The sequence below is a fragment of the Canis lupus genome, chromosome 26, assembly GCF_011100685.1.
Source record: "Canis lupus familiaris isolate Mischka breed German Shepherd chromosome 26, alternate assembly UU_Cfam_GSD_1.0, whole genome shotgun sequence".
NCBI lineage: Eukaryota > Metazoa > Chordata > Mammalia > Carnivora > Canidae > Canis > Canis lupus.
Genome location: NC_049247.1, coordinates 9,620,103 through 9,636,732, shown reverse-complemented (window position 1 = coordinate 9,636,732; position 16,630 = coordinate 9,620,103). Strand labels below are relative to the sequence as shown.

The 16,630-nt window shown below is 39.6% G+C and overlaps 1 protein-coding gene across 4 annotated transcripts in view; it reads right to left on the bottom strand.

The window, feature by feature from the left end:
- The window catches only part of MAPKAPK5 (MAPK activated protein kinase 5), a 39,030-nt gene that overhangs the window by 13,896 nt on the left and 8,504 nt on the right, over positions 1-16,630 (bottom strand). For 3 of the 4 annotated variants that reach the window (XM_038575113.1, XM_038575114.1, XM_038575116.1), the window contains exons 2-7: positions 11,627-11,700; positions 10,599-10,674; positions 9,939-10,036; positions 8,132-8,240; positions 6,399-6,488; positions 5,558-5,653 (exon numbers count right to left, since the gene is read on the bottom strand). In XM_038575113.1, coding sequence (XP_038431041.1) covers positions 5,558-5,653; positions 6,399-6,488; positions 8,132-8,240; positions 9,939-10,036; positions 10,599-10,674; positions 11,627-11,700 — 543 coding nt within the window. Of the gene's footprint in view, positions 1-5,481; positions 5,487-5,557; positions 5,654-6,398; positions 6,489-8,131; positions 8,241-9,938; positions 10,037-10,598; positions 10,675-11,626; positions 11,701-16,630 lie in introns of all 4 variants that reach the window. The other variant, XM_038575115.1, reaches the window with a different exon arrangement.

Below are 16,630 nucleotides of genomic sequence, written 5' to 3'. Positions count from 1 at the left end.
CAGAGTCTGTCCCAGGAATGTAAAATTGGTATAACATTCAAAAATCAATGAATTCATCACATTAACAAAAGAAAGAAGAAAAATATATCATCAGCCCAACAGATGCAAAAAAAGCATTGGACAAAATTTAACACATTCCCTTTCAGTAAACTAGGAATAGAAGGAAACTTCCTCAATCCAAAATAGAGCATCTAACAACACCGTTAATATGCTTAATGGGAAAAGACTGAACATTTTTTTCTAAGATCAGAAATAAGGCAAGGATGTCTGCTCTAATTATTTTTTTTAAGATTTTATTTATTTATTCATGAGAGACACAAAGAGAGAGAGAGAGAGAGAGAGAGGCAGAGACACAGGCAGAGGGAGAAGCAGCCTCCACGCAAGGAGCCAGATGTGGGACTCGATCCAGGAACTCCAGCATCACGCCCTGGGACAAAGGCAGGCGGCAAACCGCTAAGCCACCCAAGGATCCCCCAGCTCTAATCACTTATATTCAGCTAGTGGGCCTAGCCAGTACAATAAGGCAAGGAAAAGGAAAAAAAAGGCAAATGTACTGGAAAGAGCAAAGTAAAACTGTTATTATTCACAGAAAACATGATTTTATATGTAGAAAATCTTAACAAATCTACAAAAATCTACTATAAATAAGTGAATTTAGCAAGATATAAGGGATCAAAAGTCATTTGTACTTCTGCAAGCACAACAAACTGGAAAATGAAATTATTAAAAATATAATTTCCAACAGCATCCAAAAATATAAAATCTAGGAATAAACCTAAAAAAATATGTATAAAGCCTATACACTAAGAAATACAAACACTTCTGAGAAAAATTAAAGACCTAAATAAAAAGATCTATCATGTTTACTGATTGGAAGACTTAATATTGTTAAGACGTCAACTCTCTCCATATTCATCAACAGATTAATTAAACACAATCCAAATCAAATCCCAGGAGACTTTTCCGTTTTAGAGAAGTGAATTTTAAAATTTATAGAAAAGTAAGGGGATGCCTGGGTGGCTCAGTGGTTGAGCATCTGCATTTGGCTCAGGGAGTGATCTTGGGAGTCTGGGGATTGAGTCCCACATTGGGCTCCCTGCATGGAGCCCTCTTCTCCCTCTGCCTCTGCCTCTCTCTGTGGGTCTCATAAATAAATAAATAAATAAATAAATAAAATCGGAAGGAAGGAAGGAAGGAAGGAAGGTAGGAAGGAAGGAAGGAAGGGAAGGAAGGAAGGGAAAGAAAGGAAAGGAAAGGAAAGGAAAGGAAAGGAAAGGAAAGGAAAGGAAAGGAAAGGAAAGGAAAGGAAGAAAAGAAAAGAAAAGAAAAGAAAAGAAAAGAAAAGAAAAGAAAAGAAAAGAAAGAAAAGAAAAGAGAAAAGAAAAGTAGGGTGCCTGGGTGGCTCAGTCGATTAAATATCTGCCTTTGGCTCAGGTCATGATCCAGGGATCCTAGGATCAAGCCCCACATCGGACTCCCTGCTCAGTGGGGAGCCTGCTTCTCCCTTTCCCTCTGCCATTCCCCCTGCTGTGTGCACCCTTTGTCAAATAAATAAATAAAATCTTTAAAAGATAAATAAAACATAGAGAAGTACAAAAGATTCAGAATAATCATAACAATTTTGAAAAAAGAATAAATTTGGGGCACCTGGGTGGTTCAGTCAGTTGAGCCTTTCGTTCAGGTCATGATCCCAACATCCTGGGATTGAATCCTATCCTACATCAGACTCCCTGCTCGGTGGAAAGTCTGCTTCTTCCTCTCTGTCTACCCCTTCCCTTGCTCTCTCTCTCTCTCTCTCTCTCTCTCTCGCTTGCTCTTGATCAAATAAATAAAATATTTTTAAAAAAGAATAAAATTGAAGGACTTCTTATACTATCTGATATCTGAGGTCAAAACTTAATATAAACCTATAGTAATCCACATGATATTGCTGCAAGGATAGACAATCAAAATAGACTAGAACAGACTAACATATATGGTCAACTGATTTCTTTTAAGATATTTACTTATTTATTTATTTGAAGGAGGAGGGGGCCAAAGGAGAGGGAGAAAGAGAATCTCAAGCAGACTCTGTGCTAAGCCCAGAGCCTGACACAGGGCTCCATCCCACGACCCTGAGATTGTGACCTTGAGCCAAAATCAAGTCAGATGTTTAAGTGACTGAGCCACTCAGGTGCCCCTGGTCAATTGATTTTTGACAAAACAGCAAGATAATTCAGTTTGACAAAATTGTAAGGTAATTCAATGATATAAGGTTATTCTTTTCAACAAATAATGTGGAAACTTGACAACCATAAGGAAAAAAAACCCTTGACCTTTATTCTACACACACCCACACCACACACCTCAAATGAATCATAGTCCAAAAGGTAAAAGCTAAATAAAACTATAGAAGTACCTGGAAGGCTCAACTGATTAAGCATCTGACTCTTGATCTCAGCTCAGTTCTTGATTTCATGATTTTGAGTTTAAGCCCTGCACTGGGCACGTGCTACGCATGGAGCCTAATTAAAGGGTGGGGGGAACCCCAGGTGGCTCAGTTGGTTAAGCATCCAACTCTTGATCTCGGTTCAGGTCATAATTTCAGGATCATGGGATCAAACCCCAAGGCAAGCTCTATGCTCAGCAGGGAGTCGGCTTCTCTCCTTCTCCCTTTGCCCCTCCCCCTACTTAAGCATCTGACTCCTTCCCCCTACCCCCTTCCTCATGCTCCCTCTAAAATAAATAAATAAATCTTATAAAGAAAAGCTGGGGCAGCCCAGGTGGCTCAGCGGTTTAGCTCCGCCTTCAGCCCAGGGCGTGAAACCTGGAGACCTGGGATTGAATTTCACGTCAGGCTCCCTTCATGGAGCTTGCTTCTCCCTCTCCCTGTGTCTCTGCCTCTCTCTCTCTCTCTCTCTCTTTCTGTGTCTCTCATAAATAAATAAATAAATAAAATCTTTTTTTTTTTTAAAAGCTAGAACTATAACCTTTAATAAGAAAACATGAGAAAAATTATGTACATGGGTACAGAAAAATCTCTTAGGAACAAAACCACCAACCGTTTAAAAAAAAAAAAATGAGAGCAGCCCGGGTGGCTCAGCAGTTTAGTGCTGCTTTCAGCCTGGGGCATGATCCTGAGGACCCGGGATCAAGTCCCATGTCAGGCTCCCTGCATGGAGCCTGCTTCTCCCTCTGCCTGTGTCTCTGCCTCTCTCTCTCTCTCCTCTCGTGTTTCTCATGAATAAATAAAATCTTTAAAAAAAAATAAAAATTTTAAAATTTTAAAAAAATGGGTGAGGGGTGTCTGGATGGCTCAGTCAGTTAAGCATCCAACTCTTGTTTTCAGCTCACATCATGATCTCAGGATTGAGATCAAGCCGTATGTCTGGCTCCATGCTGCACACGGAGCCTGCTTGGGATTCTCTCTCTTCCTGTGTCCCTCCCCTCTCTCCCTCTCTCCCTTTTCCCCTCCCCCCCAAAAAAGAATGACTTAGACTTGATCAAAATAAAAAACTTCTGGGGTGCCTGGCTGGTTCAGTCAGTGAAGCATGAAACTCTTAACCTCCAGGTTGTGAGCTCAAGCCCCACACTGCGGGTGGAGATTTCTTAAATAAATAAATAAACAAAAATATAATTTAAAAAAATAAAAAACTGCTGTCACTCTAAAAAGCAAGCCACAGTCTGAAAGAGATATTCATAATATATATGTGATGGGCAGAATAATGGCTTCCCAAAGATGTCCATGTTCTAATCCCTGGGACCTGTAAATATGTTACCCTACACAGAAAAGGGACTTTGAAGATTTTATTAAATGAAGGATCTTGAGATGGGGAACTATCCTGGATTGTCTGGATATATCTAATGTAATCATAATTGTGAAAATGAAGCCAGAGGGTCAGAGTCCAAGATACTGGAAGATACTATAGCACTGGCTTTGTAAATGAAGAAAGAGGCCACCAACCAAAGAATGCAGGCACCTCTCAAAGGTGGAAAAGGTAAGGGAATGGATTCTCTCCCAGAGCTTCCAGAAGGAACAGTCCTGCCAACACACTGAAACCATTTCAGACTTCTAACCTTTAAAACCATGAGGTAATAAACTGTTGTTTTAAGGCACTATGTTTGTGGCAATTCATGCAGTAGCAATAAAAAGTAATGCACATATACAACAAAAGATTTGTATCCAGAAAATAACTTTTTATACCTCACAATTATAAAACCAACAACCAAAAAAAAAAAAATAAAACCAACAACCAAAAAACAGGCAAAAGATTTACGCCCATACTTCACAAGAGAAGGTACTCATACTTCACAACTGAATGTCTAATAAACACATGAGAAAATATTCAACAGTTATATAATTAAGAAAACGTTATAATTAAATCCATAATTAAATAATACTATGGACCTAATAAACTAAGATTATAAATACTAACAAACATGAGTGGATGGTAAGAACCATGAAGCAACTGCAACTCTTAGATATTACTGGGGAATATGTAAAATGGTACAACCATTTTGGAAAAGATGTCCCCCAAAACACATAAATGAATGTTCCTACGAGCTTTATTCATAATAGACAAAAATGAAAAAGCCAAAATGGCCATCGGTCAGTCAAAGGATAAACAAATATTAGTCCTCTGTGACAGAATACTACTTAACAACAAAAAGGAGGGCAGCCTGGGTGGCTCAGCGGTTTAGCGCCTGCCTTCACGCCCAGGTCGTGATCCCGGGGTCATGGGATCGGGTCCAGCGTCGGGCTCCCTGCATGGAGCCTGCTCCTCCCTCTGCCTGTGTCTCTGCCTCTCTCTCTCTCTCTCCCTGTGTCTCTCATGGATAAATAAATAAAATCTTTAAAAAAAAACAAAAAGGAATTAGCCGCTGAAAGACGCTGAAAGACACAGCAACATGGATGAATTTCAAACACGTACTGAGCAAAAGAAGTGAAATACAACAAGTATAATGAGTTCCATTCATATGATTTTCTACAAAAGGCAAAACTACCCCATAACAACAGAAAGTCGATAAGTGGTTGCCTGCGGCCAGGGACTATGTGGGGAGCAGAATAACTACAAAGGTCCAGGAGAGCTTCTGGAATGATGGAAAGGTTTCATATCTTGACTGTGGTGGTGACCATGCAGGAGTATCTGTCAAAATTCATCAAACTACACTAAAAGTAGTATTTTATTATACATAAATCATACATTGTTTTTAAAATAAGTTGATTTTAAAATAAAATGCCTGGGCAGCCCAGGTGGCTCAGCGGTTTAGCGCTGCCTTCAGCCCAGGGCCTGATCCTGGAGACCGGGGATCGAGTCCCATGTCAGGCTCCCTGCATGGAGCCTGCTTCTCCCTCTACCTGTGTCTCTGCCTGTCTCTCTCATGAATAAATAAATAAAATCTTTAAAAAAATAAAATAAAATAAAATGCCTGCACCTAATTAAGCAGACTGTAGATTTCTGAAGCTGACTTCTCCCCTTCCCATTGGTAATACACACTCACTTGTGCTGTCGAAGAGAAGAAACTTGTCTATAGACAGCCTGGTGACACATCCTGTGGCAGAAACAGAAATGCTTACCTGAGGTGCAACATAATAAGGGGTGAATTGGGGTGTCATCAAGTCACCTTGGTCAATTTTGGCAAATCCAAAGTCACACAACTTCACTGGGGCATCCTGAAATAAAACAAATGGGAGTCCTTGCTCCAGAGTTGTCAGTAAACACTAAAGGAAAATCCAGGTGGAAGACAAGTTACCTTAAGCTGTCTCTCACGAGGTTCTGGCTGACACCTTGAGCCTATGAATAGCAAGTCCTCACATCTGGATTCCTCACAATTATTCATACTGAGGAATTTTTCTTAGTAACACAGAGGTAAAGCATTTTTACCCACTCACAGTTAGCCTTGTTTTGTGACCTGTATATGCAATACTAAAAGTACCCCCTGACTCTATCTACTGGCCCATCATCTCTCTTCAATCCAGGGTGCAACTTCACTTTCAGCATCAGCTTCATGGTTGCCAGAGCAACTTATTCGGTGGGACATGGTACATGGGGCAGGGGGTGAGACTGGAGAGGAAAAAACACCTTATCAGCATTAATGACAAATACAACTATTACACTTCAAGGGAATATTTAACAGCATATAGATTCCTGTCTTTTTAACATCACCTCCAAATCATATCCAGAATCTTAAGTCTTACAAATGTATATCAGTACCATCCAAAATTATCAGTGCAAGGGGTATAACAGAATGTCCTTGAGCCTCTAGCAAGGAAGTGGGGAAAGTAAGCTGCTGGAAGCACTTTGGCTTAACGCTTCTTCACCATGAATTCAGAGCACTCTGAATCTACACCTACACACCCATTCCTGAACTGTGTTGAGAGTGACAACACTAAAATGCAGAAAAACAAGTCATCTCACCAAAGAGTTATCCTTGAAAAGCAGATTTTCAGGCTTGAGGTCTCTGTGAGCGATGTTTAACAAGTGACAGTGCTGTAGAGCCAAAGCTATCTGGAAAAGGACATAATGGAGCAACCATATCTTAGAAAAGATAGCTCTTTAACACCCCTGGCTTAGAGAACTCAGGATATTAATATATATATATCCTTAATTAAGTCAATTAAGACTGTGGCTGGCTTTCAGTTTTACAGCAGAAATTGAGTAAGACTTTGAGTACCAAGAAATAGAAATGAATTCAGCTTAGTTTAGCTGCAACCTGTGTTTCATTAAACAAAAAGAAAAATAAAACAGTAAAACACTTCTTTGTCAAAGTTAAATCCTGTACAAAATGGAAAGAATGAAATGCTTCCAATTCCACTCATCTGAGATGCAACCAGCACTGCAGAGTAAGCGCTGTGCCAGGCAGCCTTCAGCAGGCCTGGGTTTCCCCCCACGGGGCAGTGGGCACTCACACCTGGCTCCGAAGAGAACTGCACTGTCCGGGGGGCTCAATGCCAGGCTCTGCCTTCAAGAAAAATAGAAAGTCGCTAACTGCATTTTTCTACCTTATGTTCCAATTTGCTCATCCCATTTGCTGAAATGAAATGTCACCTGTTTAGATGGGTTTGAAGGGTTTTTGTTTTATACAAGATCCCCTGAGCACATCCTAATATTTGAAATATTTGAAAAATATAAGATGTAATTTTGAAAATTAAATAGAACAAATTCTATCTGTTCTTCAACTCTCAGCATGAAATTGCCCTGGCATTCCAAATATCAGTTCCTCCCTACCAGAAAGGAGGCATCACAAAATGCTTGAGGTACCTGCACATTGTTAGCACCCAAAGCTAAGGCCACCAGCTGCCGTGCAAGTGCAGGTAGTGTACTACCTGAGGGGCAGGTCTTCTGTTAACATGACAAGGGGCTCTGACCCAATCAAGTAGACTTTGATAGTAATTCTCACTATAAGTGGAAAAAAAATGCTTGAGGTTCATGGAAAATTTGGAAGAATTTTCTGTTTAGAACCAGTTGTGCTGATTCCTGCTTTTTGCCTTGCTTGCTTGGCCTGAAGATAAGCCTTGCAGAGTTAGCTTTTCACCTCCTCAAGAGGTTATTTCCAGTTAGATTCCCAGTACTGTTTGTGACATATATCATTTTTCTAGTAATCCAATGTGATGTCAAAATACAGAGACTATAAAAAAAAAAAAAAAAAAACCCACACACAAAATACAGAGACTATAATCAGGAATAACCCAGAATTACAAAGACCCAAGAATTCTATTAAAATCTCATGAGGTGACTCATAAGCAAAAAGCATCTTGTATACAATTGTCCCAGAACATATTTTTATCCCATACAATCTTTCAGGTGTTATCAGCAGCAATTTATCTCAAAGTCCAGCAACAGTGCTTGGACACCACATGTTTAAAGATATCTACGGTCTACACAGGAACTAAAAGATTACCTTCCTTCCAGAGTTTATTTAAATCTTCTAGTAGGCAAGCAATTGACAACCACTTAAAAATACAGTCCCCCCCAAAGCATAAAAGGGGTCACAATTCTCCTGTCAAAGCATCTTTTCTGATTACATAACAAAGCAGGCAATGAGAGATCAAATAGAGCTTTTCTTCAAGCTTTCTTTTATTCCCCCCAATGAAATTGTGCTTATTAACCAACATTGTTGGCAGTTTGATTGGTACCCGGGGTTAACTTGCCTGCTTTGTTACTTGGCTGGCTTGCTTCTCTGTAAAGTGCCGGTGCTGGCTGATTCTGTGAAATAGCTCTCCCCCTTCCATCATCTCCATTACAATTAAGAGTCGAGCCCTGTTTGAAAGCATTTGATTTTGTTAAGTTAAAAAAAAAAAAAAAAAAAAAAAAAAAAAACCTGAAACATCAAATAGCTAACCTAAAGATACCTCATCTACAAAGTGTGTAACTACTTCCTAAGTCTAGCCCCTTGGAGTTGGACCCCTTGTCACTACCAACTGGATGCTACAGACAAGGAATATCCTTTACTTAGAACTTTCTAAGAAGCTAAAAAGGAAATAAAATAAGTTTTGAAGACAATGATCCTCTTGAAGATACTGTACTTAGTTATTACTAGATGTTAAAGAGGAGTGATCTTTTAAGTGATGTTTTGTACTGCATTTAGGGCAGCTAGATGGAAAGTATATTGAAAACGGAATACAGCTGTACAGGATATGAATCTCAAGTCAGCTGGCTGGTGTTGGGCTAGCCTGGTTATTCACTCTCATTCTGCATCTGTCTGTTTCTGTGTCTATGTCTGTGTGTCTCTCTCCACTCCTTCCCCCACTACACTAGTTTTCCATGTGAGCCACAGCATACCCAGCAAGACAGCCGGACAGGGTTACACAGCTACTAAAGAAAAGCAAAAATTTTCATGTTGTTAAGAAAAAATCGTAATTCTGGTTATCATTCTTTTATACAAATGCTTCCAGTTTCTATCCAAATGCTTTCACCAACAGAGCACAGTTGTAAGAAACAGTCATTTGATTTCCCATTTGTTTTTACAAATCCATCTTCTTTTTTCCACCCAAAGACTCCTACCCATCCCCTTCAAATCCTAGCACCCACATTACCACTCTGTGAGATACCTTGTCTCCCCAGCCTACAGTGAGCAGCTCTCCTCTCCTTTATAAGCTCAAGATATTTTATGGATGCCTCTCCTTGCTGCCTATCACATTGCTATGATGATAGATTTACATCTCAGTCTCCAATAGAAATCATACCTTATTTAACCTTGAATTACTCCCTGGAATGCCACCCATTTGGCAGCTAAAAAAATAATATTGATTTCCTCCTTTAAAAGGGACGTCAGGGGATCCCTGGTGGCGCAGCGGTTTAGCGGCTGCCTTTGGCCCAGGGCGCGATCCTGGAGACCCGGGATCGAATCCCACATCGGGCTCCCGGTGCATGGAGCCTGCTTCTCCCTCTGCCTGTGTCTCTGCCTCTCTCTCTCTCTCTGTGTGACTATCATAAATAAATAAATTAATAAATAAATAAATAAATAAATAAATAAATAAATAAATAAATAAATAAATAAATAAAAAAAGGGACGTCAGGCTAAATAAGGGCTTTTTGCCATATCAACGTAAGCCAGTGCCTAATAATATTTGGTCCCCTTTCACTAATTTGAAATAGAATCTGTTTTAATTCCACATTACATACTTTTCTTTTCTTTAAAGAGAAAGTAATCACAATAATCAGGGTCCCAGAGAGTATATGGGGCATAGCTGAAACAAGACTGGCAATGAGTGGGTAACTATTGAGGTTCAGTGATGGGTACCTGAGAATTCATTTCATAATTCTGTCTGCTTTTACAAATGTTTGAGACTTTCCAAAATCAAAAGAAGAGAGAAAGAGGGAGGGAGGCAGGGAGGGAAGGAGGGATGGTGAGAAAAGGGGGTGGGGAAAAGAGCACAAAAGAGAGGAAAACCCCACTATACCTTGGCCTACACGTGGAGAGGTGGACATGTGGTGCTGACCTCCATGTGGTCTTACCTGGGGCTGGACTCATGAGGAAACTGTACACTGTTAGCAAACACTTCAATAATTTGGACTATATTTGGGTGTGTGGCACACATCATGTGCAGACGTACCTTAAAGAGAACAGATGAAACATTTCACCTCACCGACAGATTTACTTTCTGCTGCCCCCCCCCCATTAGCAAATGAAAAATCTGGCAGATAACTCATTTGTCTCAGAAATTTTCATATACCCCTAAGCAAAAGAATACATTTTCCATTGCACATGTCACTAATATGTCATCACCACACTCAGATGATTTAAAACAAATGTATATTTTTTAGAACTAGAAACATATCCTTACAGCCCTCCTGCACACACTTACAGGACACTAGCCACCATTCTCCGCTCTTCAAGGACCTTGTCCAATAAGTATAAGCTGAGGTAAACCTAAATACTTCAGGGTATAAGAACCACATTAATTAAAGAACAAGAGGTGGTTGAAAGGAAGTAAGATTGACAGGCTTTGGTACTGGTAGATGTGGGACTGCTTTATAATGATAAAGCAATAGGAAAAGGGGTAAATAAAATTCTGTATGCATCTCTATATTCCCTCCTGGAAGCTGCCTTGTAAAAAAAAATAATTCTTAGGCACTTCCAATATTTAGGCAAATCAAGGCAATAAAGGGCCATACCTCATTTCTAGCTTTTGGACGATCAAAAAGAATTTTCAGTGCAAACCGTTCTTGAGTAGATTTCTTTACACAGACTCTAGATTTGGAGGAAAAAAATTCAATCAGAAATCATCTATGTTACAGTGAAAACTAATTTAACAAGTTTGTTCTTTTAGAATTGCACTTCTAATCAAGAATATATCCAGGTGCATCCAAACAAATTTGCCCCTAGAGCTAGCAGGTGGAGAGGCAGAAAAGCCATCTTTACCCACCCACCCTGCACAGGCCTCAGCTCCTGAGCCATGAGGAAGCATCCTGAGGATGGATGGCCAAGAATGGCCTCTACTCACGACAGGTGACTCTCACAGTAGCTCTGCAGTCTCACTATGTATATGTGTGTGTGAGACTTTTTTTTTTTCTTCTTTTTTTTTTAAGAGAGAGAGACGGGACTCCTGGGTGGCTCAGCGGTTGAGAGTCTATCTTTGGCTCAGGGCATGATCCCAGGGTTCTGGGATCGAGTCCCACATTGGGCTCCCTGTGAGGTGCCTGCTTTTCTCTCTCCCTATGTCTCTGCCTTCTGTGTCTCTCATGAATAAATAAATAAAATCTTAAAAAGAGAGAGAGAGAGAGAGAGAGAGAGAGAGAATGAGGGGGGGTGGGGCCGCAGAGGGAGGAGAGAATCTTAAGCAGGCTCTATGCCTAGTGCAAGCCCAACACAGGGCTCAATCTCACAACCCTGAGATCATGACCTGAGCTGAAATCGAGAGTCAAACACTTAACCAACTTGGCCACCCAGGTGCCTCAGTCTTGATATCTTAAATGAGTCTATGTCACAGACCATGTGACATAGTGACTCAGTCACTAAAATGTGACTCAGTCACTTAAATATATTTCTAAATGGATGAGAAAAAGCCTAACATTAATACCTCCACTTGTTAAAATTAAAGCTATTTCACAAATCTGGCACAGCTGATGCTTCTAATGTACAATGTTCGTCAAATGGCCCTTTGCAGAGTAATTCTGCCATAGTTTGCATGTGGGTCTCTTACCTAACTGGACCACTAATTCCAGCTCCCAGCTTCTGAGTCCAATTGATATTGTATTCCTCTAAAATAGAGGTTTCCTATTAAAACAAAAAAAGGGAGGGGCAGACAATGATTCTCCAATTAAAAAAACAAATAATTGAGCAGGGTGAGACAACCTTACCACTCAATATCTCATCTTCTAAAAGAAACTGATACTAGGGTTTTGCATTCTTTTGGCTTTATAATTAGGTATTTTGTCTAAATGACTTAGGCACTGTTTTCCAGCACAAGAGAAAGCAAACACTTTTGGAAAAGAAGAAATTCTTCAGCTCATCTACAGGTCCATTTGAGTAGATACTCAGTGTTTTTCGGGGAGGGTACAGAGTGTGAGAGGAAGATATTCTTTTAAAATGCTTCACTACTGAATATTCACTTACTAAAATGGTCAGTATATTTTCTGAGGTTCCAGAAAGACTGGTCTCATACATGCTTCTATGATACTGAGGCCTAAACCCTTGAACAAGCTGATCAAATTATTGGAATAACTAAATGATTTTAATCTTAAAAGTTCAAATAAGGTAGTAGTGAATATAATAAGTTTATCTAATTTTCAAGTGTTGTATTCATTAACTGTATTTTTTATAGTTTTCAATTGTTTATTTACAATTTTAATAGCTTTCAATAGTTCCAGGTATTGTCTCTATGGTTTAGTGGAAGTGTTTATGGAATTCCTGTCTAAACACTGTATGTTGAACTTCTGTTGCCATAGGCTTTCAGGCATGAAAGCCATCCATATATTTAAGTTGTGACAGGCTAAAATTCATTTTTCAGGGTTCCACAGGAAGAAAAGGAAACCAAATGGAGACCTTGAGAAAGTAGGCTGGGACTCATGACACTTTCAAATTGTTTTCCTGCAAAATCTAGTAGAATCCTGATTCCCAGTATATGGGAACAGGATATCTGTCCATGTAACACACACTCATTGAGCAACTGGTGTGTGCCAGACACCAGACTAAGTTCAGAGACAAAAACAGAACTTCTGCTCAATTAATATGCAAAAATACAAAATAAGCTTGGACTGGTCATCATCTCCACTTTTCTGATACCCAGTTCTTGATAAAAGTTCTCATTATATAATAAATGCTCAATAATTGGAATGAAAGACCAGAAAGGTAGACTAAAGCCAAATGAGAGAGGGATATTAATTTGGGAAAGATCAGTAAGATCATTACACAAACTCCCTTCTGAAAAACTGTACTTCAGGGTTAAGGAGCTTGTCAAGGTCACACAGTGAGTTACAAGCACTAGTAAGACTAGAATCTAAGCTTTGGCTTCTTCCCTAGCACCATTCTAGCTATTAAAGGTAACTGCCTTACACTGAAGATTAGGGACAAATCTTGCCCACTCAGGGAGGTCCCAGGCTCTGCCCCAGTCACTACCTCCTAAACAGAATTCAAACCTACCCACTTAACTTGCCTCCTCCTTCATGTTTCCATGAGTAGACTGTTTGAGAAGACAGGAGGAATACAGGATTGGGAAAGAGGGAGTTGGGAGTATAGTCTAAGCTTCATGGTAGAGTAAAATCATTTGCTAGACCTCTCCTTCTTCTCAACTCTAATGAATATGTACATTCATAGGAGATTCAGGAGAAAGAGTTTTTTTCCATGGAATTATCTGTCATAAACAGATCAAGGGACTATTCATTTGCACAGTTCCTGGGATGTGAAAATAACGTTAGACCAAAGTCACTGTGCTGGTGCTTATTCAGATGGTACTTTACCTGATACACAGCCAAGACTATTCAACTTGGAGAGGTTCTGACAAGAGTTTTAACACTTGACTTTACGGGAAGTAAGAGAAGCACTACCAGGCCTCCCTACAGCTCTGATTTCTGAACCCTGTTTTCCTTACACCTCTTGTCCTCTTTTCCAGGTTTAGTTCTCACTTTTGGTGATGGTGCCATAAACATTAACCCGTCTAAGTCTTCAAGAAGCCCAACTGGGGAGGAGAAGTAACACTCTCACATCTGTCAACTCTTCTATGTGTAGATGGCTTATTTTCTCACATATTTTAATGACAAAGGAGAATGTAGGAAGGCATAATTCACTGAAATAAATTATATACTACTTCAAAGGCATCAATGAAAAACACTGAATTCTGCTAAAGAAATATAAATACTACCTTAAATTAATAAGGATATGAATACATGGAATGAAGTAATTCTTCTAAATCCTTCCAAGGGCCAGGAAATCACGACCCACAGACAAAACTATCCATTGTCTGTTTTTGCAAATAATAGGAATATTTGTGACAAATACAAAAAAGGTCCAACTACAGCTGTCGGTAAGACTTATACTTTAGATTCAGACAAGCAAACGAGTTAAAAAGATTTCAACAAATGGTGCTGGGGTAGACTATCCACATGCAAAGAACAAAGGTGGATGCTTAATCCTATATACAAAAACCGAAAATGGATCAAAGACCTTACTGTAAGACCTAAAACAATAAAATTCTCAGAAGAAAACATAAGACACAAGTTTCATAACATTGTATTTGGCAATGATTTCTTGGATAAGACACCAAAGGAACAGGAAATGAAAGAAAAACCAGATAAGATGAAGATGAAAATCTAAAAATTTTGTGCATCATAAAACACTATTAACAGTAAAAAAGGCAACCCACATAATGGGAAGAAAATATTTGCAGATCAAGTATCTAATAAAGGATTAATACCCAGAATATACAAGAATTCCTAAAACTCAACAAAAAAACCCAAACCACCTGATTCAAAACTGGTCAAAGAACTTGAATAGAGGGGCACCTGGGTGGCTCAGTTGGTTGGGCATCTGCTTTCAGCTCAGGTCATGATCTAGCCTGGGATCAAGCCCCGCATCAGGCTCTGTGCTGAGCGGGGAGTCTGTTTCTCCCTCTCCTTCTGCCCCTTCCCTGTTCCTTCTCTCTCTCTTGTTCACTCTCTCTCAAATAAATAAAATCTTAAAAAAAAAAAAAAAAAACTTGAATAGACATTTCCCCAAAAATATACAAACGCCAATAAACACAGGAAAAGATGTTCAGCATCACTAATCGTGAAGAAAATGCAAATCAGGGATCCCTGAGTGGCGCAGCGGTATAGCGCCTGCCTTTGGCCCAGGGCGTGATCCTGGAGACCCGGGATCGAATCCCACGTCAGGCTCCCGGTGCATGGAGCCTGCTTCTCCCTCTGCCTATGTCTCTGCCTCTCTCTCTCTCTCTGTGTGTGACTATCATAAATAAATGAAAAAAAAAAAAAAAAAAGAAAATGCAAATCAAAACTCCAATGAGATACAACCTCACACTCATTAGGATAGCTACTATCAAAAAACAAATAAACAGGGATGCCTGAATGGCTCAGTCAGTTAGGAATCAGATTTTGATCTCAGCTTAGGTCTTGATCTCAGTGTTGTGTGTTCAAGGCCCACACTGGGCTCCACCCTGGGTGTGAAGACTGCTTAAAAAACAAACAGAAAATAACAAGTGTTGGTGAGGATATGGAGAAATTGGAACCCTTGTGCACCGCTGGTGGTAATATACAATGGTACATTTCCAATGCCATAGAAAACAGTATGGCAGTTCCTCAAAAAAATTAAAGATAGAATTACCGTATGATTCAGCAATTCTAACTGTGAGTATATACCCCAAAGAACTGAAAGCAGCATCTTTAAGAGATATTTGTAAATCTATATTCATAACAACACTATTCACAATAGCTAAAACATGGAAGGGACCTAAGTGCCTGTATACATATGATGGAATATTATTCAGCCTTAAAAAGTAAGGAAATTCAGAAATATGCTATAATATGGAAGAATCTTGAGAATATTATGCTAAGTGAAATAATTCAGTCACAAAAAGACAAATACTGTATAACTCCATTTTTCTAAGGTGCTTAGAGTAGTCAATATTATAGAGACAGAAAGTAGAAAGGTGGCTGGTAGAGGCTCGGGGAAAGGGGCCACGGGAGTTACCATTTAATGGGTACAGAGTTTCAATTTTACAAGACCAAAAAAATTATATGGATGGATGGTGGATGGTTGTGCAACATTATAAATATATTTAATACCAGTGAAGCATACACTTAAAAATGGTTATTTGGGCAGCCCCCGTGGCTCAGCGGTTTAGTGCTGCCTTGCCCAGGGCGTGATCCTAGAGTCACGGGATCGCATCCCACATCGGGCTCCTTGCATGGAGCCTGCTTCTCCCTTTGCCTCTGTCTCTACCTCTCTCTCTCTGTGTGTCTCTCATGAATAAATTTAAAAAATTAAAATTAAAAATAAAAATGGTTAAAATGGTAAATTTTGTTACAAGTAATTTTATTACAACTTATTAAATGGAAAAAGAAGGATCCCTGGGTGGCGCAGCGGTTTAGCGGCTGCCTTTGGCCCAGGGCGCGATCCTGGAGACCCGGGATCGGATCCCACGTCAGGCTCCCGGTGCATGGAGCCTGCTTCTCCCTCTGCCTACGTCTCTGCCTCTCTCTCTCTCTCTCTGTGTGACTATCATAAATAAATTAAAAAATTAAAAATAAAAAAAAATAAATGGAAAAAGAAGAGGATGGAAAAGATATACAATGAGTAACCACAGGAGAGCTGAAGAAACTATACAGACAATACACAAAATAAGACTTTAAAACAAACTGTTGGGACACCTGGGGTGGCTCAGCACTTGAGTGCCTGCCTTCAGCTCAGGGTGTGATCCCAGTCCCGGGATCGAGTCCCACATCGGAGCCTGCTTCTCCCTCTGCCTCTCTCTGTGTATCTCTCATGAATAAATAAATAAAATCTTAAAAAAAAAAAAAAAAGATGTTAATAGAGAGGCACTTTTTAAAAAGATAAGGTCAATTCACCAGGAAGATATGATTATAAACATATATGCAGGTCCCAAACAACAGAGTTCAAAAATACATGAAGCAAAAATTAACAGAATATAGGAGGAAAATAGATAATTCAAAAATAGTATTTGGGAGCTGCCCAGGCGACTCAGTGGTTTAGC